General features: G+C 49.4%; 11 protein-coding genes across 11 annotated transcripts; 5 read left to right on the forward strand and 6 right to left on the reverse strand.

Moving 5' to 3' along the window:
- Positions 1–158: 158 nt before the first annotated feature.
- On the forward strand, positions 159–2,148 carry PC9H_001105 (uncharacterized protein; the record flags this gene model as incomplete). Its single annotated transcript, XM_036770756.1, has 13 exons — positions 159–218; positions 271–300; positions 353–391; positions 449–574; positions 628–656; positions 772–1,326; positions 1,384–1,457; positions 1,510–1,531; positions 1,583–1,650; positions 1,702–1,860; positions 1,912–1,938; positions 1,993–2,026; positions 2,076–2,148. 13 exons carry the CDS (start codon positions 159–161, stop codon positions 2,146–2,148), a joined length of 1,296 nt encoding a protein of 431 aa, XP_036636601.1.
- A 105-nt stretch (positions 2,149–2,253) lies between these two features.
- Positions 2,254–3,249, reverse strand: PC9H_001106 (uncharacterized protein; the record flags this gene model as incomplete). The annotated part of the gene is made up of 6 exons (XM_036770757.1): positions 2,254–2,295; positions 2,352–2,483; positions 2,530–2,740; positions 2,792–3,015; positions 3,065–3,094; positions 3,151–3,249. The coding sequence occupies 6 exons, from the start codon at positions 3,247–3,249 to the stop codon at positions 2,254–2,256; spliced, it is 738 nt and encodes a 245-aa protein (XP_036636602.1).
- A 565-nt stretch (positions 3,250–3,814) lies between these two features.
- On the forward strand, positions 3,815–5,484 carry PC9H_001107 (uncharacterized protein; the record flags this gene model as incomplete). Its single annotated transcript, XM_036770758.1, has 13 exons — positions 3,815–3,847; positions 3,900–4,004; positions 4,058–4,165; positions 4,226–4,252; positions 4,305–4,351; positions 4,406–4,518; positions 4,576–4,684; positions 4,739–4,806; positions 4,869–4,960; positions 5,021–5,052; positions 5,089–5,263; positions 5,324–5,354; positions 5,411–5,484. 13 exons carry the CDS (start codon positions 3,815–3,817, stop codon positions 5,482–5,484), a joined length of 1,014 nt encoding a protein of 337 aa, XP_036636603.1.
- A 493-nt stretch (positions 5,485–5,977) lies between these two features.
- Positions 5,978–7,633, forward strand: PC9H_001108 (uncharacterized protein; the record flags this gene model as incomplete). Its single annotated transcript, XM_036770759.1, has 12 exons — positions 5,978–6,013; positions 6,075–6,179; positions 6,237–6,344; positions 6,399–6,425; positions 6,484–6,530; positions 6,583–6,708; positions 6,761–6,850; positions 6,907–6,974; positions 7,034–7,125; positions 7,285–7,416; positions 7,470–7,500; positions 7,560–7,633. The coding sequence occupies 12 exons, from the start codon at positions 5,978–5,980 to the stop codon at positions 7,631–7,633; spliced, it is 936 nt and encodes a 311-aa protein (XP_036636604.1).
- Positions 7,634–7,852: 219 nt separating this feature from the next.
- On the reverse strand, positions 7,853–9,562 carry PC9H_001109 (uncharacterized protein; the record flags this gene model as incomplete). The annotated part of the gene is made up of 12 exons (XM_036770760.1): positions 7,853–7,998; positions 8,057–8,087; positions 8,145–8,339; positions 8,433–8,524; positions 8,579–8,646; positions 8,703–8,792; positions 8,845–8,970; positions 9,022–9,068; positions 9,121–9,147; positions 9,202–9,309; positions 9,364–9,468; positions 9,527–9,562. 12 exons carry the CDS (start codon positions 9,560–9,562, stop codon positions 7,853–7,855), a joined length of 1,071 nt encoding a protein of 356 aa, XP_036636605.1.
- Positions 9,563–10,309: 747 nt separating this feature from the next.
- PC9H_001110 (uncharacterized protein) lies at positions 10,310–11,111 on the reverse strand (the record flags this gene model as incomplete). The annotated part of the gene is made up of 5 exons (XM_036770761.1): positions 10,310–10,410; positions 10,463–10,542; positions 10,596–10,845; positions 10,894–11,030; positions 11,062–11,111. The coding sequence occupies 5 exons, from the start codon at positions 11,109–11,111 to the stop codon at positions 10,310–10,312; spliced, it is 618 nt and encodes a 205-aa protein (XP_036636606.1).
- A 131-nt stretch (positions 11,112–11,242) lies between these two features.
- On the forward strand, positions 11,243–12,533 carry RPC40_1 (DNA-directed RNA polymerase core subunit rpc40; the record flags this gene model as incomplete). Its single annotated transcript, XM_036770762.1, has 6 exons — positions 11,243–11,299; positions 11,368–11,475; positions 11,535–11,645; positions 11,693–12,032; positions 12,091–12,327; positions 12,382–12,533. The coding sequence occupies 6 exons, from the start codon at positions 11,243–11,245 to the stop codon at positions 12,531–12,533; spliced, it is 1,005 nt and encodes a 334-aa protein (XP_036636607.1).
- Positions 12,534–13,731: 1,198 nt separating this feature from the next.
- On the reverse strand, positions 13,732–14,476 carry PC9H_001112 (uncharacterized protein; the record flags this gene model as incomplete). Its single annotated transcript, XM_036770763.1, has 4 exons — positions 13,732–13,767; positions 13,821–14,105; positions 14,156–14,250; positions 14,350–14,476. The coding sequence occupies 4 exons, from the start codon at positions 14,474–14,476 to the stop codon at positions 13,732–13,734; spliced, it is 543 nt and encodes a 180-aa protein (XP_036636608.1).
- Positions 14,477–14,640: 164 nt separating this feature from the next.
- Positions 14,641–17,131, reverse strand: PC9H_001113 (uncharacterized protein; the record flags this gene model as incomplete). The annotated part of the gene is made up of 2 exons (XM_036770764.1): positions 14,641–16,447; positions 16,500–17,131. The coding sequence occupies 2 exons, from the start codon at positions 17,129–17,131 to the stop codon at positions 14,641–14,643; spliced, it is 2,439 nt and encodes an 812-aa protein (XP_036636609.1).
- Positions 17,132–17,630: 499 nt separating this feature from the next.
- On the reverse strand, positions 17,631–18,086 carry PC9H_001114 (uncharacterized protein; the record flags this gene model as incomplete). The annotated part of the gene is made up of 3 exons (XM_036770765.1): positions 17,631–17,635; positions 17,688–17,699; positions 17,765–18,086. The coding sequence occupies 3 exons, from the start codon at positions 18,084–18,086 to the stop codon at positions 17,631–17,633; spliced, it is 339 nt and encodes a 112-aa protein (XP_036636610.1).
- A 212-nt stretch (positions 18,087–18,298) lies between these two features.
- On the forward strand, positions 18,299–21,844 carry ALA1 (Alanine--tRNA ligase; the record flags this gene model as incomplete). Its single annotated transcript, XM_036770766.1, has 14 exons — positions 18,299–18,448; positions 18,503–18,608; positions 18,660–18,742; positions 18,803–18,998; positions 19,047–19,080; positions 19,135–19,645; positions 19,702–20,104; positions 20,160–20,449; positions 20,503–20,897; positions 20,949–21,153; positions 21,207–21,326; positions 21,381–21,467; positions 21,522–21,698; positions 21,746–21,844. The coding sequence occupies 14 exons, from the start codon at positions 18,299–18,301 to the stop codon at positions 21,842–21,844; spliced, it is 2,856 nt and encodes a 951-aa protein (XP_036636611.1).
- Positions 21,845–22,241: the final 397 nt, after the last annotated feature.

Below are 22,241 nucleotides of genomic sequence, written 5' to 3' on the forward strand. Positions count from 1 at the left end.
GTACTAGATAGTAGCTTACCTCGTCAAACACCTTTTTGGTCGCATGATGGCATCCCACTGAATCTGATGGCCCTGAAAGTTTGGCGCCGTAGCAATGCCACCACCGTGACCAATTGAGTGGCACACGCCAGAGTCGATTCTTTCTTATTCGCAACACCATGTCTGGTCCAGGTGGTACCGTGAAGAGTTCGTTCTCGTCGCTGCTTCCGACACTACATGTCAGTATCATCGAGCCAGATGGCCCTCACCATCGCTAACTACCTCCTTCAGTCAAAGATCAAGAGGAAGCACCTGAGAAAGGTGAATTTGTATTGAGTTCTCGTCCCACAACATCTTGGCTGATGTCTTCCAGTACTCTTGGCTACCGGATGTATTTCGTCTCAACGGAAGTGTAAGCCAATCGCTCAATATATCGCAAGAGACGCGGTGGGCTGAATGCCCACACTAGATTGTTGGACGCATCTTTGGTCCAGTCGTCACCGTTACGTTATTCGCTGCTGGTGTTGCCTATGCTTGGTCGAAGGGGAAGGCAGTGGTACTGACTAATTCTATCGTGCCTTTGCTATCTGTTGTGGTAAGTCTCTTCTTGTTCCGCATCGTCGTATAAAGGCTGAAAGGTCTTCTCAGGTTGGTCTCATCTTGGTCTTCCGGTATGGGCCCTCGTTCATCTTTCCTTTACGCGTTACGCGTGACTGACTGGAAATGCATCCATTACCAGAAATACGTACGTCGTCGTTTGTGTTGCCCGACGGAGGCTAACCTGCTTTGCAGTACATCTTACGACAGATACTGGGAAGGCCGCAAATGCTTCTCACAGATGACCTCTAATGTCCGCAATCTCACTCGTTTCATTTGGGTGAATGTTGGTATCCCCCCGGCTGGTGACCAACCGAATGGCATTAAAGGAAAGACCCCCGTTTCGAATGTGACTCCGTCTCAGCTGCACAGGCGCAAGATCGAAGCGCTGCATCTATGCCTCTCTTTCGCTTTCGCTGCCAAGCATTATCTTCGTGGCGAAGATGGTATTCATTGGGACGACTACGAAGGCGTTCTGCCTGCTTCCTTCTCACGATTCGACGAGACGGGTTACAATACACAGAAGACAGGGAAGACACTCAATTACTCTGCGACGCGCGATACCTCCTCGGGAAGGAGTGACGATAGCCAGAGCGGACGCTCGTCCCCCGATGCTACGAAACGGGTTCGAGTCAAGCGAAGCAACCCCAAGATTTCGGGCACCACCACACCTCTCTTGGGAGGGACTCATAGAACCGTGGAGTTCCATCCGTTTCAAGCTTACGAGGCCTCGCTTCCTTTACCATTGATGTGAGACATCTTCGTCGTGTTCTTAATCATGACGGGCTGACCAGACCGCCCCTCCAGCATCTCCCATCAGCTCACAAGGACTATTTATGAGTTCAGGCGTGATGGGTTCGTTGAGACCATTGGCCCAGCCGGTATGTCATTAGATTGCTATTTCAACAGGACTTTTGTCTGACTCGACCCCAGGCATGAATGCTATGAATCAATTGTAGGTTTATCCTTGTCTACCCAACGCTAGTATTTATGCATATCTTCCCAGAATCCAGTCAATGGTTGATCAACTTGGCTCAATGGAGCGCGTCGCCAATACCCCGATACCCAAATCATGTATGTTTTACCCATCCCAACTAAAGAAACCGACGACTAAAAGGCGTATAGATGGAATTCATCTGAAACAATGCATCACACTGTATCTTTTCGCATTACCGTTTACTTTGGTCAACGATCTCGGGTGGATCACCATTCCGGCTGTAACATTAGTTGCGTTTACGTTGATGGGCATTGAAGGCATTGCTGACGAGATTGAAATGCCATTTGGTACGAACTCGATTTCTTCGTCGTATTCATCTCGCTTACACTACCTTACAGGCCACGACAAAAGCGACCTTCCTCTCGGTGTGTAGGACAGTGTTTCGTGTTGCACGTTCACTGAGCCAATTAAATTCATAGATACCTACTGCCAGGATCTGAAGGAGGAAATCAAGTGCGTCTTCTTGTATATACTCATCCGTTAGGTACTCAATGTCGTCTAGTTATATCATTACCCGGTTGCCCGAGGGCGGCGAGGGCGCGCACGGTTACGATGATGGCGAAGGAGACGACTAATTGATGACAGTTTACGACTGGATACGAGGTTGAATGGGTTGTCGCCGACGTGACGCTATTGTTGACTCTAGTACTATTAATCATAGCATGGTACAACTGATGAATCTACTGGAATTCTGGTAAACAGAACTCGCCGGGACCGTAAGGCTGAGGACATGACCAGTTACATTTGCACAATAAAGACAAGCAGCGCTATAACACACCTTTGAAGTAAGAGTTGTTAGGCCAGCCGAGTTCTCGCTCGTGAGTCTACCGCTCTGTGGGCCAGGCTTGGGCTTCTCGCCCCGCTGGAACGCTTCGATGATTTTCTTGGTGGTGTCTACCGAAAGGTCCTCCTGTAGTGGGGTTAGATGCGTGAAGGCATTTCATGGAATGACGCACATAGAAGTCGTCGCCAATAACCATCATGGGAGCGTTACTGCATGCTCCCTGACATTCAACTTCGACCACAGTGAATTTGCCGTCTTTCGTTGTCTGTCCCGGTTTAATTCCACCCAGCTGTTTGCAAACTGTGTCCAACACCCCTTCGGATCCCTGTAACATGCATGGCGTTGTGGTACAGACTTGTACGAAGTGTTCGCCTATTGGCTCCCTGCAAAGTATATGTTTCTCGAGAGTGTGACTACGCCCGGCTGTCACTCACCTGTTGAACATTGTATAGAACGTCGCGACCTCGTATACACGCATTGGGGGGACCTCCACAAGCTTGGCGACATGATTCATGACACTAATGCTTGTCCAGCCTTTGTTCTGCCGCTGTCCGAGATCCAAAAGCGGAATGATCGCGGCCTTCTTGTATTGGGGAGGATACCGGGAGATGATATCCTCGGCACGCTTCATGTTTTCCGGTGTAAACTCGAACGGTATCTGACAGCCAAAATAAGGGACACTCATTGCAAACTTGCAGTACTGCTACCTTGGGGTTATTGTACGCATTGTCACGGTGCTGGTGCAGGAAATCCGTAAGCTAACGGCTTCGTTGTTACTGAGGAGGAAACGCACAACGAAGAGGGCGTCCGACCGCCTTGCGCTGGTCGTCGCTATTTGGCGCGCTGACCATGTTCTGATTGGCAGTCGTCGGGGCAATCTGGCGGCGAACATGGTGAATTACACAGAGACGAAAGGAAAGGTTGTAGATTTCGGAATGCCTGCACGCTCATTGGTTCCCACGAGATGGTGGGCGCTTAACAAGAGGTTGAATGGACGATAACGTCCACCCTCACTGCTAGCGAGCGTCGTCGTTTATTGAGGAAAGTAGGCCCTATTCGCAGATAATGACTGTCCAAGCTGACGTGGCATTGCGCTCTAGTCGCTTGAGGAGCCATGGGCTCTCCGCCAATTATAACTACAATGTGACCTGCAGCTCCTTGAAATTGCCGTCAATCGGCTTGGATTACCTCCTTATCTTGACTAGGGCCTGTGCTTTCTGGCGCTACCCAGCAGTGTCTAGGGAAATTTAGAAAAATCCTAGAGAACTTTGTCCGCAGAGCCTAGGTGGACCCGATGATATCCGTGTGTACAACCGTGCATGACTGGAGGTAGATGATGAGATGACAGAGCAAGTCCCAAAAATAACGGAGGCGACGCGTCCTAACGGCTTCCTGGCCGTTCTTTCTTTAAAAGAGATGTCAAAAACATACCTTTATCCAGGCAAATTTGAACCAAGATGTCGCAGAAAAGTGTTCTCAATATCGTTATGGTGAGCAACACATTATTCAGATTTCGCGAACATAGCTGACCCACCGTGATAGGGGGCAATGACATTCGGTGCGGAAGGAAAAGAGGGGGCTAGAGTCCATAACATAAAAGATGTAGAAGCCATTCTAGACGTGTTCCAAGCTCACGGTCATACCGAGGTAAGTAGCGTCCTTATAGTGTTCTGTAGCTTCCTCTTAAACAGAAACTTTAGGTGGATACAGCACGAGTGTATGCAGGAGGTACGAGCGAGGAGTACCTTGGTCAGATCGACCACAAGGCTCGCGGCTTGAAGATCGAGACGAAGCTTGTACCGTTCAAGGTGCATGCACGATGTCCACCACATATTTAACTACGCTACAACTCACTTTCTACTATACAGCAACTCGGGATGAGCCATGATCCAGAGGTATATTGTTTCTTGCGGGTCACAACCCTAGAAACGCTCATATCGGTTGCAGGGCTTGAGAAGGAATCTTCTGGCGTCCAAAAAGGCACTGAATATCGAGTATGTTCATCCATACTCTCGGATTCAGTTTAGTTTTATTACGGTGTTTTTTAGTTGCCTTGAAATGTGGTACCTCCACGCTCCCGACCGGACTGTTCCATACGAAATCACATTAAAGGCAGTCGACGAACTCTACAAAGAAGGTCACTTCAAGCGTTTTGGCATCAGTAATTACATGTCGTGAGTTGACTTTCGTCTTGGATGCATAACTACATATCCTCAAGCAAAGTCGTCACCCCTTAGCTGGGAAGTCGCCGAGATCGTAGGTATATGCAAGGCAAACGGTTACATTCTACCCACGGTGTACCAAGGACTCTACAACGCTATTCATCGGTCAGTTAGCTTGATTGGATAGAGTGCATGTTCACTAAATATTTTGCTTAATAGCAACGTCGAACCTGAACTCTTCCCTTGCCTTAGAAAATTCGGGATTGCTTTCTATGAGTTCAACCCTCGTACGCGCCCTTCTCTCCTTTTGAGCATGATGACTACTGAAGCACGGTCTCCTTGCTTATAGTCGCTGGTGGGTTCTTCACCGACAGGTACCTCAGTCCTGAGACACAGGTTGAGAAAGGATCGCGCTTTGACCCTGAGAGAATTCAAGGAAAGGTAAGGCATTGGTTGACCTATCTGACTTCTTCTGTAAAATATTAACGAGAGATCGCATAGGGATACAGAGACCGGCAAGTCCGCTCGTTGACGTCCAAGGTTTGAATGGGACTGACTACGCCACACAGATACTGGAACGATGCATACTTTGAAGCGCTGGCATCCATTAAAAAGGTTGCCGACGCACACAAGCTGACTCTTGCTGAGATTTCTTTACGCTGGGTCTCCCACCACAGCCTCATGAAACGCGAATACGGAGACGCGATCTTGATTGGAGCTTCGAGTCTGAAGCATATCGAGCAGGTTCGTCAAATTTCTGAAGTCTGCTCAGCCCACTTATCCTCTCTGACGTTTGCTACTTAGAACCTCGTCGACCTTGAGAAGGGGCCTTTACGTCGGTGTTTCTTTTGGAAATTTTCGAGATTCCACTGACCTTGCTACTGTCTGTAGCCGAGGAGGTCTTAAAGGCTTTGGATGACGCCTGGCTCAAAGTAAAGCCTTACTCTACTCGATACTACCATTAGAGTTACGTGTTTTTTCCACTGCAAAGTGATGGCTGTTGATGTTGTCAGCGGTGACATGGTGTTAATACGAGGAATAGTTAGTCTTAACAATCCGTACTCTAAGGTCGAACAGCAAGGTCCCCCCGCATAGAGTTTGACTTTGGGGTATCCCTCCATCGCCCTCTGTCTGCGACGAAAGGCGCTTCAGTACACTTTCCTTTACAATTATGGCAGGCGTCTAATTTAGGCTGGGGAAAGTTCGAGGCAGCAGCCCATCCCGTGAAAGAGTGGCGTGCCTGCATTCAATGGTGAGCCTCCCGCCCCCTTCGGGCGAGTTTTGCCGAAGGTGACAGCTGATGTTCCTTATCTAATCTCAGCGCACGCAAGATGACATAGCAGCTTGCGAACTTATCGCGCGAGCCCACATGTATATCGAACCTCTAAATATAAAAGAGGTAACAAGAATGTCCACTTTTCATTCACTTTCTCGGAGAGGCCATTCACACACACTCAAATGTCGGCGCAAAAAAGCATCCTCAATGTAGTTATGGTAAGCAACTCTGGCCTTTGGTTTGTACCATTGATTCATGTGGTAACGAACCGTTCCTCAGGGTGCGATGACCTTCGGAGCGGAAGGTCAAGAGGGCGCCAGAGTCCATGATATCAAAGATGTCGAAGCCATTCTAGACGTATTTCAAGCACATGGACATACCGAGGTAGGTTACATTATTTATTACTTTGCTATGAAATGCGTTTGACCGGCTACCCTTCAGGTTGACACCGCAAGGGTATACGCCGGAGGTACGAGCGAAGAATATCTTGGTAAAGTCGACCATAAGGGACGCGGCTTGAAGATCGAGACGAAGCTTATACCTTGGAGGGTGCGTGTGTCCCAGGTATACAAACTTTACTCCAGTCTAACGCGACACATCCAGTCGCATGGATTCTCTCATGATCCGGAGGTATGGCGTTCGAATTCCATCTTGTCAAGGTGCAAACAGGGGCTGAGATCAATTATAGGGGTTACGAGAGCATCTTTTGGCATCCAAAAAGGCCCTCAATATCGAGTGAGTACCCTTACATGCGCTTGAAGGGGAGTGAGCTAATATTAATCCTCAGCACTCTCGAGATTTGGTACCTGCACGCGCCTGACAGAACCGTTCCATATGAAGTCACAATGAAGGCAGTGGATGAGCTCTTCAAGGAGGGACATTTCAAACGCTTCGGGATCAGTAATTACGCTGCGTGAGTCTATGGGGCTTGCAGCTTTCAAGAAACCTGGCTAAAAATACTTCAGATGGGAAGTAGCTGAGATTGTAGGCATATGCAAAGCAAATGGGTATATTCTGCCCACAGTATATCAAGGGATCTATAACGCCATCCATCGGTGAGTACTCGTCGGTTCAGATGGAAATGCAAGCTCACTTCATCTCTGATGTACAGTAATGTAGAACCGGAACTCTTCCCGTGCCTCAGAAAATTCGGCATTGCTTTCTATGAATTCAATCCTCGTACGTATTCTTCTTTCCTTAAGTATGGCGGAACTGAGACGCGGGCCCCTCCTTCATAGTCGCCGGTGGTCTCTTCACCGACAGATACCTCAGTCCTGACGGGCAACCGGAGAAAGGGTCACGATTCGATCCGGAGAGAACTCAAGGCAAGGTATTTGATCGTTTTACCTGACCATCCAGACGTAGATGACGAGACATCGATTAGGCGTACAGAGACCGGCGAGTACCCTTTCAAGAGACTTGAGATCGGTCGCTGACTCGGCTTAGATACTGGAACGACGCTTATTTTGGAGCGCTCACTTCGATCAAGAAAGTCGCAGACGCCCACAAATTGACTCTTGCAGAGATTTCTTTACGCTGGGTTTCCAACCATAGTCTCATGAAACGTGAACATGGCGACGCTATCTTGATAGGCGCGTCTAGCTTGAAGCATATCGAGCAGGTTCGTCGAATCACTTACACCCGGAGTTTGCTCCTTTTTTAACGACTTACCAGAATTTGGTCGACCTTGAGAAAGGACCGCTGCGTGAGTAGCTCGTGTCAGTAGCGAACCATACGCCCGTTCACTGACACTTTGGACTATAGCTGAGGACGTCGTGAAGGCGTTGGATGATGCTTGGTTCACAGTAAAGCCTTATGCGACCAAGTACTTCCATTAAAGCGGGTTTAATAGACACACATGGTAAGTACGCGTGTTCACGCCCTATTGGGCTTTACTTCCCCACCTCCGTGGCCTAGGATATTCGAATGAAGTCAAAGCCTTTGGGATGTTTTCGAGTTGCTTGACGTTTTATCTGATCTTGAAAGAGTGTAACGGCGGGGAAATGGTCCGAAGAGAACGATCTAGTCCTAATATCATTTACGCTTGAACCAATACATCACGCCTCGCCCACCCGTTTGAGGGGCTGGAGGGTTTGCTGGAATTCTGGTTGGTTTACAAGCGCCGAGTCGCAATGGAAGTATTTGGACGCGTATGGCTTCACTTTGAACCACGCGTCGTCCAACGCCTTCACAACATCGTCGGCTATATCAACAAGACCCGGTGAACGGCAGTAAATGTCATGATGGGTAAGGTCACCGACGGAGTGGCCCTTTTTCGAGATCAACCAGATTCTAAGGTGAAGTATGTAAGAAGAGGAGCAAAATGGGGACGCAGATGATTCGACAAACCTGTTCGATATGGTTCAAACTAGAAGCTCCAATCAAGATCGAGTCCCCATGTTCGCGTTTCATGAGACTATGGTTGGAAACCCATCGTAAAGAAATCTCTGCAAGAGTCAATTTGTGGGCGTCGGCGACCTTTTTGATAGATGCCAATGCCTCGAAGTACGCATCGTTCCAGTATCTACGCATAGTCAGCCATAGCTTCGAGTGTACTGAAGCAAGCTGACCGGTCTCTGTATAACTATTTGCCGACATTATTACACATCTTCATAGATATGCGGGACGCCTCCTTACCTTTCCTTGCACACTTTCGGGATCAAATCGTGACCCTTTCTTAACTTGTACTTCAGGACTGAGGTATCTGTCGGTGAGAAAACCACCAGCAACTATAGAGCGGCTCGATAGTCGTCATGGTTAACGAAAGAAAGAGGAGTACGTACGTGGACTGAATTCATAGAAAGATATACTGTACTTTCTGAGGCAAGGAAAGAGTTCCGGTTCTACGTGACTGTACAATCGAGTTGAAGAGAGATTTCATTTCCATCCGGACCGACGAGTACTCACCGATGGATGGCGTTATAGATCCCTTGATATACTGTGGGCAGAATATACCTATTTGCCTTGCATATGCCTACAATCTCAGCTACTTCCCATCTGGAATGACTGCGATTTTGGTCATGGAAATCGGCAAACGAAATAGACTCACGCCGCGTAATTGCTGATGCCGAAGCGTTTGAAATGACCCTCCTTGTAGAGCTCATCGACGGCCTTCATCGTGACTTCGTATGGAACGGATCGGTCCGGGGCGTGTAGATACCACATCTCGAGGGTACTGAATGTATAAATTAGTTACGCCAGTTCGAGCGCGTGTGAACATACACACTCGATATCGAGAGCCTTCTTAGATGCTAGAAGATGCTTTCTTAAGCCCTATGATGGATCTGAGCCCCTGTCGTACTTGGTCGGCAGTCGAACAACATACCTCGGGATCATGAGAGAATCCAAGTGACTATATTGGACCGGGTTGAACTGGAGCAAAACCAAGACATATGAACACGCGCACCCTCCAAGGTAACAGTTTTGTTTCGATCTTTAAACCGCGGTCCCTGTGGTTGGTTTTTCCGAGGTATTCTTCACTGGTGCCTCCAGCATACATCCTTGCTGTGTCCACCTACGATGTATCTCACGTTGGGCATAATTCACAGAAATTAATCGTACGCCTTACTTCGGTATGTCCATGGGCTTGGAAGACGTCCAAGATCGCCTCGACGTCGTTGATATCGTGGACTCTGGCACAGTCTTTACCCTCTGCTCCGAAAGTCAACGCGCCCTAGCGCACGGATAGATAGACATTATCATAATACAAAGTAGGGGCAGGCATCGCTTACCATGACTATATTCAGAATGCTCCTCTGCACTGACATGGTTGAGTGCACTCGAATGCCTCCGGCCCGCGAAAGTGAAGGGAGATAGACATCCTCTTTCATATTTAAAGGTTCGAAAGGCATGTGGACTCGCACGATTGGTGCGGAAGGTGGTTTCTCATCTTGCAAGCGATGGAAGATAAGGAACAGGTGGCCCCGTTAAACCTTGAGCTTGAGACTGCTCAACGTTAGATGCCTCAAACTAAATATGGATTCTCAGTTTCACTATCTCGCGTCTTAATATGACTTGGAGATGGCGTACTAAGAAATCAAGTTGAGATCCGTATGTGTGTGTGCGCGCGACTCGGAAAGTATACGATGTTCCCGAAGTTCAAGTAAGGAAACGGTTGGGGGTCACGAGACGAACGGAATGGGGAAACGAAACACAAATGAATAGGATTAACTAGAGCGTGTCTCTGCTGGTACTCATCTCGCGACAAGAATCGTGTTCTACGATGTAATTGTAAATGTGCAGATACCTATACGAGTACTACCCGTGCGCGTCGAGTTTCTTCTAGTTGAATTCGAAAGTACAAAGTAGGGAAAGTAGGATTGAACTTTTGCTATTCTCGCGGGAAGTGACAGGTTTTACAACTACACGATCATTCACAGATCCATCTAAATATGGTATTATAAAAGAGGATTGGTGAACGGGCGGGACACTCAAGGTCAAAACAAAGAAGGTAAGCGAGCAAAGGAAGGGGGAAACAGGTTGCACGTCATGTCTGATGACATCCGAGCAAAGTCCTAAGATGAACGGCTGGCCAAATCCCAAAGGTGATTTGTTTGCTGGCAATCTGAGTGGGAAAGCGCAACGGGGACTGAGTAGAGATCAGTCGAGCCAGAGTCTGATTACTTTGTGAGCCCACAAACAGAGTATATACCGGTGTATCCACGTACTGACTAGAATCTTGAAGGTGTTTCGATCTTTGTCGGGAACGGGGGTGAATCCAAGACCACTGTATATTTGAAGGCGGAGCCTGTAGAGAGCCGTGAGTTTGGCGCAGTACCTCTGATCAACGTGAGTGCATACGCTCTGCCGTCCAAATCTCTCTCATGTTCCGAAGCGGGATCGCAAAGCTCAAGCCGCCGGGCTTCCTCCTTAAGAGCAGCGACTTCGGCCTCCTTGCTGGCGACAAGACCTTCTGCATCACTGACTGCCTTAGCGAGTGACAGTCGAGATGAATCTAGCTCGTTCATTGTTGCAGTATGAACTTCTGCCGAAGGAACAGACGGTGGTCTCGTGGAGGATACACGAGCAGCATCAAGGATCTTAGAAAGAGCTACACAGGAGATCAGTGTCTAGCATTGGAGAAATGCTGATAGGGTACATTTGAGCGTCGCGTAGGCCTCCTCAAGCGCCTGCTTCTTACGCGCTTCTGCAGCTGAAATGTTGTCCTCAGCTATGACAATGGTGTTAAAGTCTTCCTCTGGGTCAATGATTGGGCCCATGTCTCTGATCAGCTTGCTGTAAGGCATATTAGCCAGATTCGTCGCACTGTGAGGCTGGTACTTGCATAGCTTCTTGTAGTTCCTTCTCCGTCGACATTGTGGTTGAGGCATAGGAGTGTATCCATGGCGCGTGACGAGTCGCGTCGCGAACGTGACCGGGTGACATAGATTTCACACGATGTCTGTAATTTTTGAGAGCACAATGAGTGCATTTCTCCGTTATCTATCATGCAGGTCAATGCCCCAGGTGAGGACCAATCATGGGACTTGGAACGGTTCAAAAATGTATGTTCTGTATCTGTAGCATTCTGAAAATCACTGAATAACTAACTCAGAGGCGACTTATTGCATAGAATTTATCCGTAAAGGTTCAACGACTATCAAATAGATCAATAGAATTCGATTTGGTCAGAGTCGATGCATCAATAGCGAATTCCCTACGCCGAATCATGATCGCAGAGGTATGGGGGCTCCTCGACGTACTTCTACGTCAAAGCTCACGACTATTGGAGCTTTTTAGGTACCAACGATTTGCATAGAACATGTCTACATCTGGGACAATACCTCTGTCATTGCGGATGAAGTCCTCTCACATAGGATAGGGCTTGTTCCATTAAATGTTGACCCAGCGGTGATGGATGTACGACAAGGTTAGTGTGTCTGCTTACTTTGTGGTAGAACATAACCCACTTTCACTCAACAGGGAATGACGCGACGGATCGCAACACTGTAGTGTTTAAACTGGATGTCTCATGTCAGCGACGTCCTGACGCGCCGAATTACGACGGCAAAGGAGAGCCACCCAAGGACTCCGAACTGTATATCAATCACGAAGTATTGTCAAAAGATTTGGTTTGGCAACCACAAGGAGAGCAACTCAATGTCTTTATCAACAATCCCCCTGCAGCCACGAACGGTAACATCGTCCTGGCAAAGTTGCGCCCCGGTCAAAGCATAAAAATAGAAATGCACGCAGTGAAGGGCCTTGGTAGTGACCACGCGAAGTTTAGCCCTGTCGGTAAGTATAATGCAGCCCCTTTACGAGCAATTATGGACTGGACTGACTTCGTGGGCAGCAACGGCTTCGTATCGTATTCTCCCTTCGATCAAACTCAATCCAGAAAAGTCTATCCCTCCCCATTTGACCACCAAATTCCAACAGTGCTTTGCTCCTGGAGTCATACGCGTCGATCCCGCGACGAAAGCTGTCAGTGTGGCTGACCCACGTAAAGATACCGTTTCCCGAGAAGTGCTCAGGCATCCAGAATTCGCTGGTTGTGTGGAGCTGGGAAGGGTTAGAGACCATTTCATCTGTGCGTTCTTTTGCATTCTTACACCTCAAAAGTTGACTTTTCTCGTATGCACAGTCAATGTCGAATCCGAGGGTCCTTATGTACCAGAGCGCTTGCTCCCAGAAGCGATTAGCGTTCTGCGGACTAAAATTGCTACACTGCGTCAAGCAGCTGAGCTACTACTCAACGGAGGGGAGGCTTCAGATGCGGAAATGGATGTAAGTTAGGCTAGCTTCAACATCTAGGTCCCTCATCAAGGACTTATCATATGTATCCATCCTCACGAACATATAATCTGTGTAATAACCGGTGTCGTGGTCGAAGTCGCCGGTCCAGGCAAGCATTGGAACCAGAACTAGTAAATGAATGAGCCGGACATAACCCAAGTCGCGAGATGGCGGATTGCTCACGTCGTTCAGGGCGGTGCACACGGCTCCTGGAACGCATTCAGTTGGCCCTTCTGTATGAGCTATACCTATTCCAACGCTTGGCATTAACAGTGGCGCTGCGAGGATGACTAGCATAGGACATACCACCGCATATGCCCCACTGACGATGTTCATAATCAGCATTACGGAGAACCAAGATTAATGATGATAGTCAACGCTTACCAATGGAACGTACGGCCCAGCGGTGGTAGGGGAGGGTGCTGGTACCGTGAAGGTTTGCGTAAAGCAACTATCTGTCCCGCTGGGCGCGGACGGGGCAGTGGTTGTGCCCGCAGGAGGACTTGTCTGTGCCCATGAAACATATACTAGTCGGTTCGTACTCATCAATAGTTGTTACATACCGAAGGAGAAGCTCTAAGCAGAGGCGAAAATGCGATCGCTAAGACCGGGAAAACTGCAAGCTTCATACTTGTCGGGAGTGGTAGAGGTGGGAATCGACATTAACACCGTGCCCCATTTTATATACATCCTAGTTGGATCAACATCGGTGAAATGGGCCAAATGGCCAGCATCTGACAGGGCATCACTGGACAGTCGGTCGGTGGATGAAGTGAGGATATGATAGATCCCTAAGCTTCCATTCGGGTTCCATGGTGGACTCTCTGACGGTGATTGTCATGCTTCGATCATTGTATAGATTTGTGACGTGGTAATCTGCGTCGCTGCAAGGCACCTCCCCTTGAAAGATTTCGAGGAAGACGTTAAGGACGGAAAGAGTGTCAGGTCACAGAATAGATGCCTACCACTTCGCCTAAACGAAGCTTTGAAATGGTATTACCAAAGAACACACCCATACAAACGTATGTTCGAGCCAAAGCAATCCAGACGGGCAGTCTCGAAAGCTGTGATTATTGGAGGTATGCAGGTATTATGTGGCGATATGTTTAACATGCCTTTTCATGTAGAAGAGATAGGTTCAGGAGAGTGTCCGTTCTGGACGCTGCAAGCCATCACACTGGGGTAGTGGTCCCATTCATCACGGACGTGCTATGGGAGGATTGATCCAAGCAGCCTAACTCATGTCAAAATCACATCCTCTGCAATTCAGGGATTAGTTGCGCTCACAGTGACCGAAACAAGTTCCTCTCCATCCTTCCCTATCACCGTCCTCACCCTATTTCTATCAACACTTGGACTGTTCACGCTGCGCGACAACTCCTCGACGACGCTTGGGTCCATGCGATAATTCTCGGCAAGTTGGCGAAGGTCGGCAGCAGAAGTACATGATTTACGTGCATCGAGGAGGTCGGTGAGCGAGTAGGCATCGATGCGCCCAGTCTGATGCTGCAAGGAGAAAGCTTCCTCTTCTGCACGCCGCCTCCTCTCAAATATCTGGGTGGCGTCGTTGGCCTTCGTAACATCAGTTGGCGAGTTGCCTCACGCCAAATGTCATTACTCACTGGCTGGACAGCCTGCATATGATGGTCGACCTTGACCTGCCCCATTCGCGACAGGTTGGATAGGAAGTGTGGATCAAATGCATATTTTTCGATAGCTAAAGTATTATCTTGTCAAAAGACGCGTTTTCGAGACTGAGTTCACGACTCGCCTTCGTTCCTCGTCTCGCTGGCTAGCGGTGCTTGAGGCTGCGCACCGGACGGTTCAGCTGGCACATTGAGTATTGTGGGTTCTGTGGGCTGTTGGACCGCCCGCGCGCCAGCCCATGTTGGAGGTGCGCGTTTTGGCAGAGTTCGAGCACCTTTGGACGCAGCGCCACCCATTCTGTATTCTGGAACGTGAAGTCAGACTTAGCGCCCACTGGCAGGTCGTCTCCCTCCACAAGCAATTCAGAAATAAATAAGCTATTAAAAAGCATGGTATAAAAGCATCGACATCAAGCGAGTTAAGCAAACGAAATATAACCAAACTAGCTATCAATTGTCCGTTATTGATTGACTTCAACATTAGAAAGCGCCTCTCTTTCTCTCCCCCTCTTCGAGAAAACACCACTGATTCCAAACGGTATTTCATCGTCATCTAGGCCCAGCACATGTCTCGTCTCAGCCCACGAATCTCTTCGATCTCCAAGTACCTCGTCCATATCCAATTCAGCGGCCTTAACGCGAGCTACATACGGCGCGGATGGAGACACGGGTGTTCCAGGCGTGAACATGAATCCCTCTTGGATGGAGGCCAGGAGAGCAGAGATTGGGGTCTTCTCTTGTCCTGCTAGCATGGGGCGGCCCTTTTGGTTGGTTTGCGGGGTGCTAGGTGCAGCGGACGAAGGAGCGTCTGAACAGGGAGAGCTAGCGGTTAGAATAATCTGCAATTCGGCGAGGCCGTCTTCGGTTACATCTGGAGTTGCTGGAGTGCTTGCTCTTTCTTCAACGACGGCCGGATCTTCGGCTTGCTCCGTCGTAGTGTATTGTGGGACCTCTTCATCGACGTCAAGTTCTGCCTCATCTGCGTCAGTAGGCTCTGCAATGGGCTCCACGTCTGGCGTCGGGGAAGGGCTTGGTGCAGGGGAAGGAGAAGTTGGGAGAGGAATGAGGGTTGGTGTAGGGGTGCGGGCCGGCTGTTGTTCCTTGATGGATGCTTTGCTGACACTCGGCTTGAGCTTCTTGGCTCCAGCTTTTGGCGAAGGCGGTAGGGGAACTAGCGTAGGATTGACTTTTACTGGCCTAGGAAGTTGCCCAGTCCGTGGGGGAATGGGCGGCTTACGAGTGACGGCTTTAGTTGTTGCAGGAGCAGGTTGGGGCTTCTTCGGAGGGGCAGGGCGTCCGCCCCAAGTTGGCTTAGTCGTCGATGTGCTCGCAGTAGGTTTCTTTTCCACAGCGGCCTTCATCTTCGAGGCTTGTGCTATCGTGGGCGCAGTTAAACCCTTGCCCTTGATAGCTGCAGTATTGATCTTGGGAGCCGATGGCGCCGTAGTAGCCAATTCGGGAGCTTTGTTGAGCTTCGCAGTCTTTTCGAGTGTTTTTGAAGAGGCTGTGGTTATTGCAACTGCTACGACCGGCTTCGGCTTTTCCGTTACTTTAGTATTAAGCTGCGCTCGTGACATCGTACGTTTGAGAGGAGCGAAGGATTGCGTTTTTGCAGCTGGGACGGATTGAGTGACGGCCGCTGATGTGCTAGCAGCGTTGTTGGATGCCGACTTCCCCTTTCCTTTTTCCAAAGTCTCGGGATCGGGGTCGGGGTCGGGAAGCATCACCCTGCGTGGACCACTTGGCATAGCATGTTTTTCAGCAGCTGTGGAATCCTTGGTCTGGACAAGCCTGAGGGAAGCTGGTTGGGACTTTTCCGGGCGGAAGGGCCCAGCTATTGATGGCTGAGGAGCGGGACGTGTTGAGGTGGAACGAGAACCATTCAGTGCGGATGATGATGGCTGTCTCGATGGAGCACCAGTCGGCCGCACGGGAATAAATTCTGGGGGAGGCATCGAGTCCTTTACTGGTCGCTCAGCCTTAAGCCGACTTGGACCCGACTTGGAGAGACCTGCGTGCTCTACAGTCCGTTGTGTCGAAACATGAGTCGACGTCGATCGCTGGTGTGAACTATGGGCCTCCTCAGTCTTCGTCGAGCGTGTTTTCCCCTTTGCAACTGCTGCAGAAGGCTCATGGTGATCGCGATTAGAGTGCACGGAACGAGATGACGGTGGACGTGAATGAGGGGGGGAACGTGAGCGAGGGACTTGGGCTTTCGACGTTATGCCTAGGCACTTCTTGATTGTTGGTGACAAAGGAGCAGAAAACCTATGCAAATAAGTAAGACGCATAACCCAACTTGACAGGACGAGCAACTCGCCTCTCTACTCTATCAGGTAGGAGAACTTGATAAGCCGCGAACAACTGCTTTCCTACCTTCCTAACATCTGCAGAGGCATCATTGGCTGCAAAACGGATGCTGGATTCGATCTCCTTTGCCCTAACCTCGCGTTCCAGGTCCGGGGGATTGAGGATGGATAAGCAGGCGAGCATGGATTCGGCGACGACAAGCCGCAGTGTGACTGATTTGTCTTGGGCATCGTGCATGAGGACAGGAAGGATGCTGGGCAATTGAGTGTTTTCTATAATTGAACGAATGCAAGTCCGGGCGCGGTTGAGGACGACCTTGTTAGTGCGGCCACAAAGAACAAGCAACGGGGGTAGGTATGTGCTGAGTATTGTTTCGAAGTCTGTGCCAAGGATAGACGCAGCGACGCCGACGAGGTTGATTGCAGGCCCCGACAGTCTTCCTCGTTCCGAATTCATTGCGCTGATGATAGGTCTGGAGTACGTGCGCATGACAGCCTGTCCCTCAGATGGGTCCTCATAGTTGCCATCTTCGAAGAGTTTTGCGAGGGAATCAATAGCTTTCGCAATCTTATCCCAAGTTTCCTCTGTTTCGGGAGTTGTAAGAGCAGTGCCCAAAGCATCGTCAACTTGGCGCTTGAACATGGTTTCCTTGTCGAGTCGTCCAGCAGATTATGCGTAAAGAGGGAGAACGAGTGCTCTAGAGCAAAGAAATTGGATGAGCTGCAACGGATGCGAACTCATACAATGGTGGACGGAACAGAAGAGCAACTGAGTCGACGCGGAGTAAACAATCTGATTTAGACATTAAACATCATGTGACCGTGTTCAAAAGGGGTTAGGAGGTGGCTCTCTGTTGCTCTATGCCATACTTTGCCACACAGTGATTATGGGCGAAGACGACATACAAGCACCATAGTATATAGGTGAATGTTTCAAAGAACCGACTAGAGGTGCAACTTTATTGGGGTATGACTGCCCTGAAAAACAAACAAGCGCGAGTATAACAAGCCAGGCTGTCAGCAACTAATATTGCACCAATCCCAAAATCTAAGTGACATGAGGGTCTACAGAAAGAGCATGTAGATAGATATCAAATCGACGGGCATAGTGGAGTCAGGTGAAGCGATGGTTAGGCAGACACCTAGTCTAGAACAAGGTCAGCAATCGTGTTCACCAAACGAAGACCTAGTCAACGCACCGTGTGTGTATACTAGTGAGAGAGATATTTCCGCCCTTTCGCCAACCGTCTAGCTAGGACTTTTCGTCCCGACACACTACGTTTCCTCGCCAAAAAGCCGTGTTTGCGCTTGCGTTTACGTTGCGAGGGCTGGTATTCCGCCCCGCGAGCACCAAATCGCGCCTGTACTACAGACCATAGGATGGTCGGCGGCTGAAGAGACGTTGTCCGCCATGCCGACGCCAAAAAGGACGGATTCGCAGATTTCAAAAATGGATGTGTGATGAATGGTAATTTTGTTATGGTGTTCGACACCTGCATGGCGGAGGCAGCGGCGAATGGCCGTAGCGTGGACGAAACGGTCTGCAGCGACGGTGGCCGCGACAAGAGGCGAGTCAATGAAGGCGGGAGTCGGGGCATTGGCGCTAGTTGTACTTTGGTCGTTCCGGGCAAGAGGTCGAATTAGTTTTGAGCGCGTGACTCAATATCGATTATCCACTTCGAGTCACCTGCTATCGGTGACAGGAAACTGAATGCTGCTGAGATGCAAATTCCCATTCCTTGCTCCTGATCTCCTACATCGATCCTTTACATCCCTCCGTTACCGCCCTATTTCAACCGCACGGCCGACGATGGCTTACACCGGGCCCTGGACTGCCCCCGTCGTTCGGGAGGCTTTCTTCGAATTCTTCAGATCCAAGGATCATACATTCGTACCATCGTCTTCGACGATACCGTATGATGACCCGACATTGCTGTTTGCCAATGCAGGCATGAACCAGGTGAGCCCAAGGATTAGTGTCCCCAGGATTATAGTTCTGAAGCCTTTCCGCCAGTATAAATCAATATTCTTGGGTACCGTCGACCCGCACTCGGACATGTCCAAGTTGAAGCGTGCATTCAACACTCAGAAGTGCATACGCGCAGGAGGGAAACACAATGGCGAGTTTTACAACGTCCTTTGCAATAGTCATGCAACTAACTTGGTCGTAGACTTGGACGATGTCGGAAAGGACTCGTATCATCATACCTTCTTTGAGATGTTGGGAAACTGGTCATTCGGCGACTACTTCAAAGTATGTCGCTCGTCTCCCCTCCTCCTTGCTACCCACTACTAATGTATCGACGCGCAACAGAAAGAAGCTATTCAATACTCATGGGAGCTACTGACGGACGTGTTCAAGCTTCCGAAGGACCGTCTATATGTCACATATTTCGAAGGGGACGCGAAGAACGGTCTTGAGCCTGATCTAGAGGCAAAGCAGTATTGGCTTGACCAAGGAGTTGCTGAGGACCACATTCTTCCCGGGAACGCAAAGGACAATTTCTGGGGTATGCGCCTTGTTACATCACTTGACTCATAGACTAATGGAAGTTCAGAAATGGGTGCTACTGGTCCTTGTGGTCCCTGCAGGTAAGTGTTCCGACCTACTATCCGTTCAGTGTTTTGTTCATATAATTTCTACAGTGAAATACACTATGACCGTATCGGAGGACGGAATGCCGCTCACTTAGTCAACATGGACGACCCAGACGTGCTGGAGATATGGAACAACGTTTTCATACAATTCAACCGAGAAGAGGACTCGTCACTGAAACCTTTGCCGAGCAAGCATGTTGATACCGGGATGGGCTTCGAGCGACTTGTCTCCGTCGTCCAGGACAAACGCTCCAACTACGATACTGACGTCTTCACACCGATATTTGACAAAGTACAAGAGCTCACTGGCGTCCGACCGTACGAAGGACGGTTTGGTGACGACGATAAGGACGGAATCGATACTGCATACCGTGTTGTTGCTGATCATGTGCGGACGTTGACCTTCGCTCTGAGTGATGGAGGTGTTCCAAACAACGTTGGTCGTGGATATGTCCTAAGAAGAATCCTTCGTCGTGGTGCCCGCTACGCTAGGAAGAAGCTTGGTGTGAACATCGGTTCTTTCTTCTCGTCACTAATGCCCGCCGTTGTTAACGACATGGTATATTTTATTTGCCTTTCTCTTCTTGGTACCTCTAACCGCCTCTTCGTTCGAAGGGTCACGTATTCCCCGAAATCACGAAGAAACTTGACGAACTCAAGGAGATCCTTGATGAGGAAGAAGAATCATTCTCCCGTACTCTCGATCGCGGTGAAAAGCTCTTTGATCAGTATGCCGCCCGCGTCAAGGAGCAAGGCGGGAAGGAGCTGAACGGGAAAGACGTGTGGCGGTTGTACGACACCTTTGGCTTCCCGGTGGATCTTACGCGGCTCATGGCAGAGGAACTCGGGTTGGGAATCAACGAGAAAGAGTTCGAGGAAGCTCAGGCATGGTCGAAAGAGGCTAGCAAAGGCGCTGTGAAGAAGGGGAACACAGACCTAGTCAAGCTCGATGTCCACGACCTCGCCTCCCTCGAGAAGAACAACGATGTACCGAAGACGGATGATTCTGCCAAATTCAGTACGTGTCGACGCGCCGCAACGCAAACCAACACAGTCCTGACGATATTGTGTAGATCTCGGAAACATCGATGCCACGGTCAAGGCCATCTTCCACAACAAGCAATTTGTCCCGTCGACGTCTGACATACCTGAAGACACTTCCTTCGGCATCTTGCTCGACAAGACAAGCTTCTACGCCGAATCAGGTGGGCAGGAGTACGACACAGGGAACATCGTCGTTGATGGTGTCGCCGACTTCGAGGTGACCAATGTCCAGGTGTATAACGGATACGTCCTGCACACAGGTCACCTCAAGTATGGCGAACTGAAAGTTGGCGACCAAGTAGTATCGTCGTATGATGAGGTGAGCGAGCCGGAGTACTGGAGCCAAAGACCTTGATGCTTAGATTTCTGTAGCTTCGCCGCTGGCCTTTGCGCAACAACCACACCGCTACCCACATCCTCAATTACTGTCTCCGTGAAGTATTGGGCGATCACATCGACCAGAAGGGCTCCTTGGTTGCTCCAACGAAACTTCGTTTCGACTTCTCTCACAAAGCCCAAATCGCCCTGCCTGAACTGCAGAAGATCGAAACTATGTCACTCGATTGGATTCGAAGAAATGTACCTGTGTTCAGCAAGGAACTTGACTTAGCCACTGCCCGCGTCATACCAGGCCTGCGCGCTGTGTTCGGAGAGACGTATCCCGATCCGGTACGCGTGGTCACCCTTGAATTCGACGTCGAGGAGATCGCGAAGGACATCCAGAATCCCAAGTGGAGGCAAACGAGTGTCGAGTTCTGTGGTGGAACGTTCGTTCGATTTGGTTGACGGGTTCCTTATCTTGTGCTGATTTACCGCAGGCATGTCGCAAAGACTGGGGACATCAAAGGATTCGTGCTCACCGAAGAGTTTGGTATTGCCAAGGGTATTCGTCGGATAGTCGCGGTTACCGGGCACGAAGCGCACGAAGTCACCCGTGTTGCCGACAACCTCGAAGCTAAGCTCAAGTCCATTGATCAGCTCACCGGCAAGGAGAAGGATACTGCTTTGAAGGCATTCACTGTGGTTGGTTGTGTTTTGGATGATACACCTGTCTTGGTTTCAGACTTCGCTTTCAGGAACTTAACCAAGCAGACATCTCGGTTCTCAGAAAGGCAGATGTCAAGGAGAAACTGAACGCTATCCGCAAGGCATTCGACAAGGACATCAAGGAGAAGGAGACTGCGTTAAACAAACTGGTACGTGCCGCACGCAGAGATGATTCTGCGTTTGTTAATTGAGCGCAATAAAAGGCGATCGATAGTATTCAGCAATACTTCAAGGAGAACGAGAAGGCTGATACCTACATTGCTATCTTGGACGTGGAAGGCAATGCTAAAGTACGTTGATTACTTACTCCCTTTAACATATCACCTCAACATTCGCCACCGTAGCCCCTCTCAAGCGCGGTCCTTCAGGCTAAGAAACTCGGGAAGTCTGTATATCTCTTCAGCCCAGATAAGCAAGGCGGCAAGGTCGCCCACGTCAACTTCGTCTCGCCGGAATTGAAGCAAAAGGGCGTCGATGCAAGGACGTGGGCAGGGAAGGTCACGGATGTCCTCGGTGGAAAGGTAACTGGCTTGTTTGCTTCAACGACCCGAAACTCATCTATTTTCAGGCGGGTGGCAAGGAGGATTCTGCTCAAGGTGTCGGTGCTAACGTCGACAAGGTGGAGGGCGCCGTGGAGGCTGCCAAACAGTATCTATCATCTCTTTGAATATTGAAGTGAATTGCGACATTTAGATTATGGAGATTGCTTTGACTACTTGCAATGGCTACATATACTATAGACTGGTAATACTAGACGATCACTCAGAATCAGACAAGATCGATGAACGGAAGATAAATTTTCATTGGCAGGGTACACAACTCAGATGCAGACAATGTAGAGAAGACCGCTGAGAAAAAACCTGCGAACGACGCAGTTAGCAAACTGGATCCAGAGTACGACGAGTAAGGAAGAAAGAGAGAAATTCAGAAGTAGCGGGACAAAGTCCCGAAGGTAGCTGAGATAAATTTCTGCACCGCAGGATACTTTCCTGCTAAAGCCAAATGCCTCAAACATCATAAAAGAGAGAAAGAGCAGAAGTAAAGGTAATCAAGACACTCACCAT

The sequence above is a fragment of the Pleurotus ostreatus genome (assembly GCF_014466165.1).
Source record: "Pleurotus ostreatus strain PC9 chromosome Unknown scaffold_1, whole genome shotgun sequence".
Lineage (NCBI taxonomy): Eukaryota > Fungi > Basidiomycota > Agaricomycetes > Agaricales > Pleurotaceae > Pleurotus > Pleurotus ostreatus.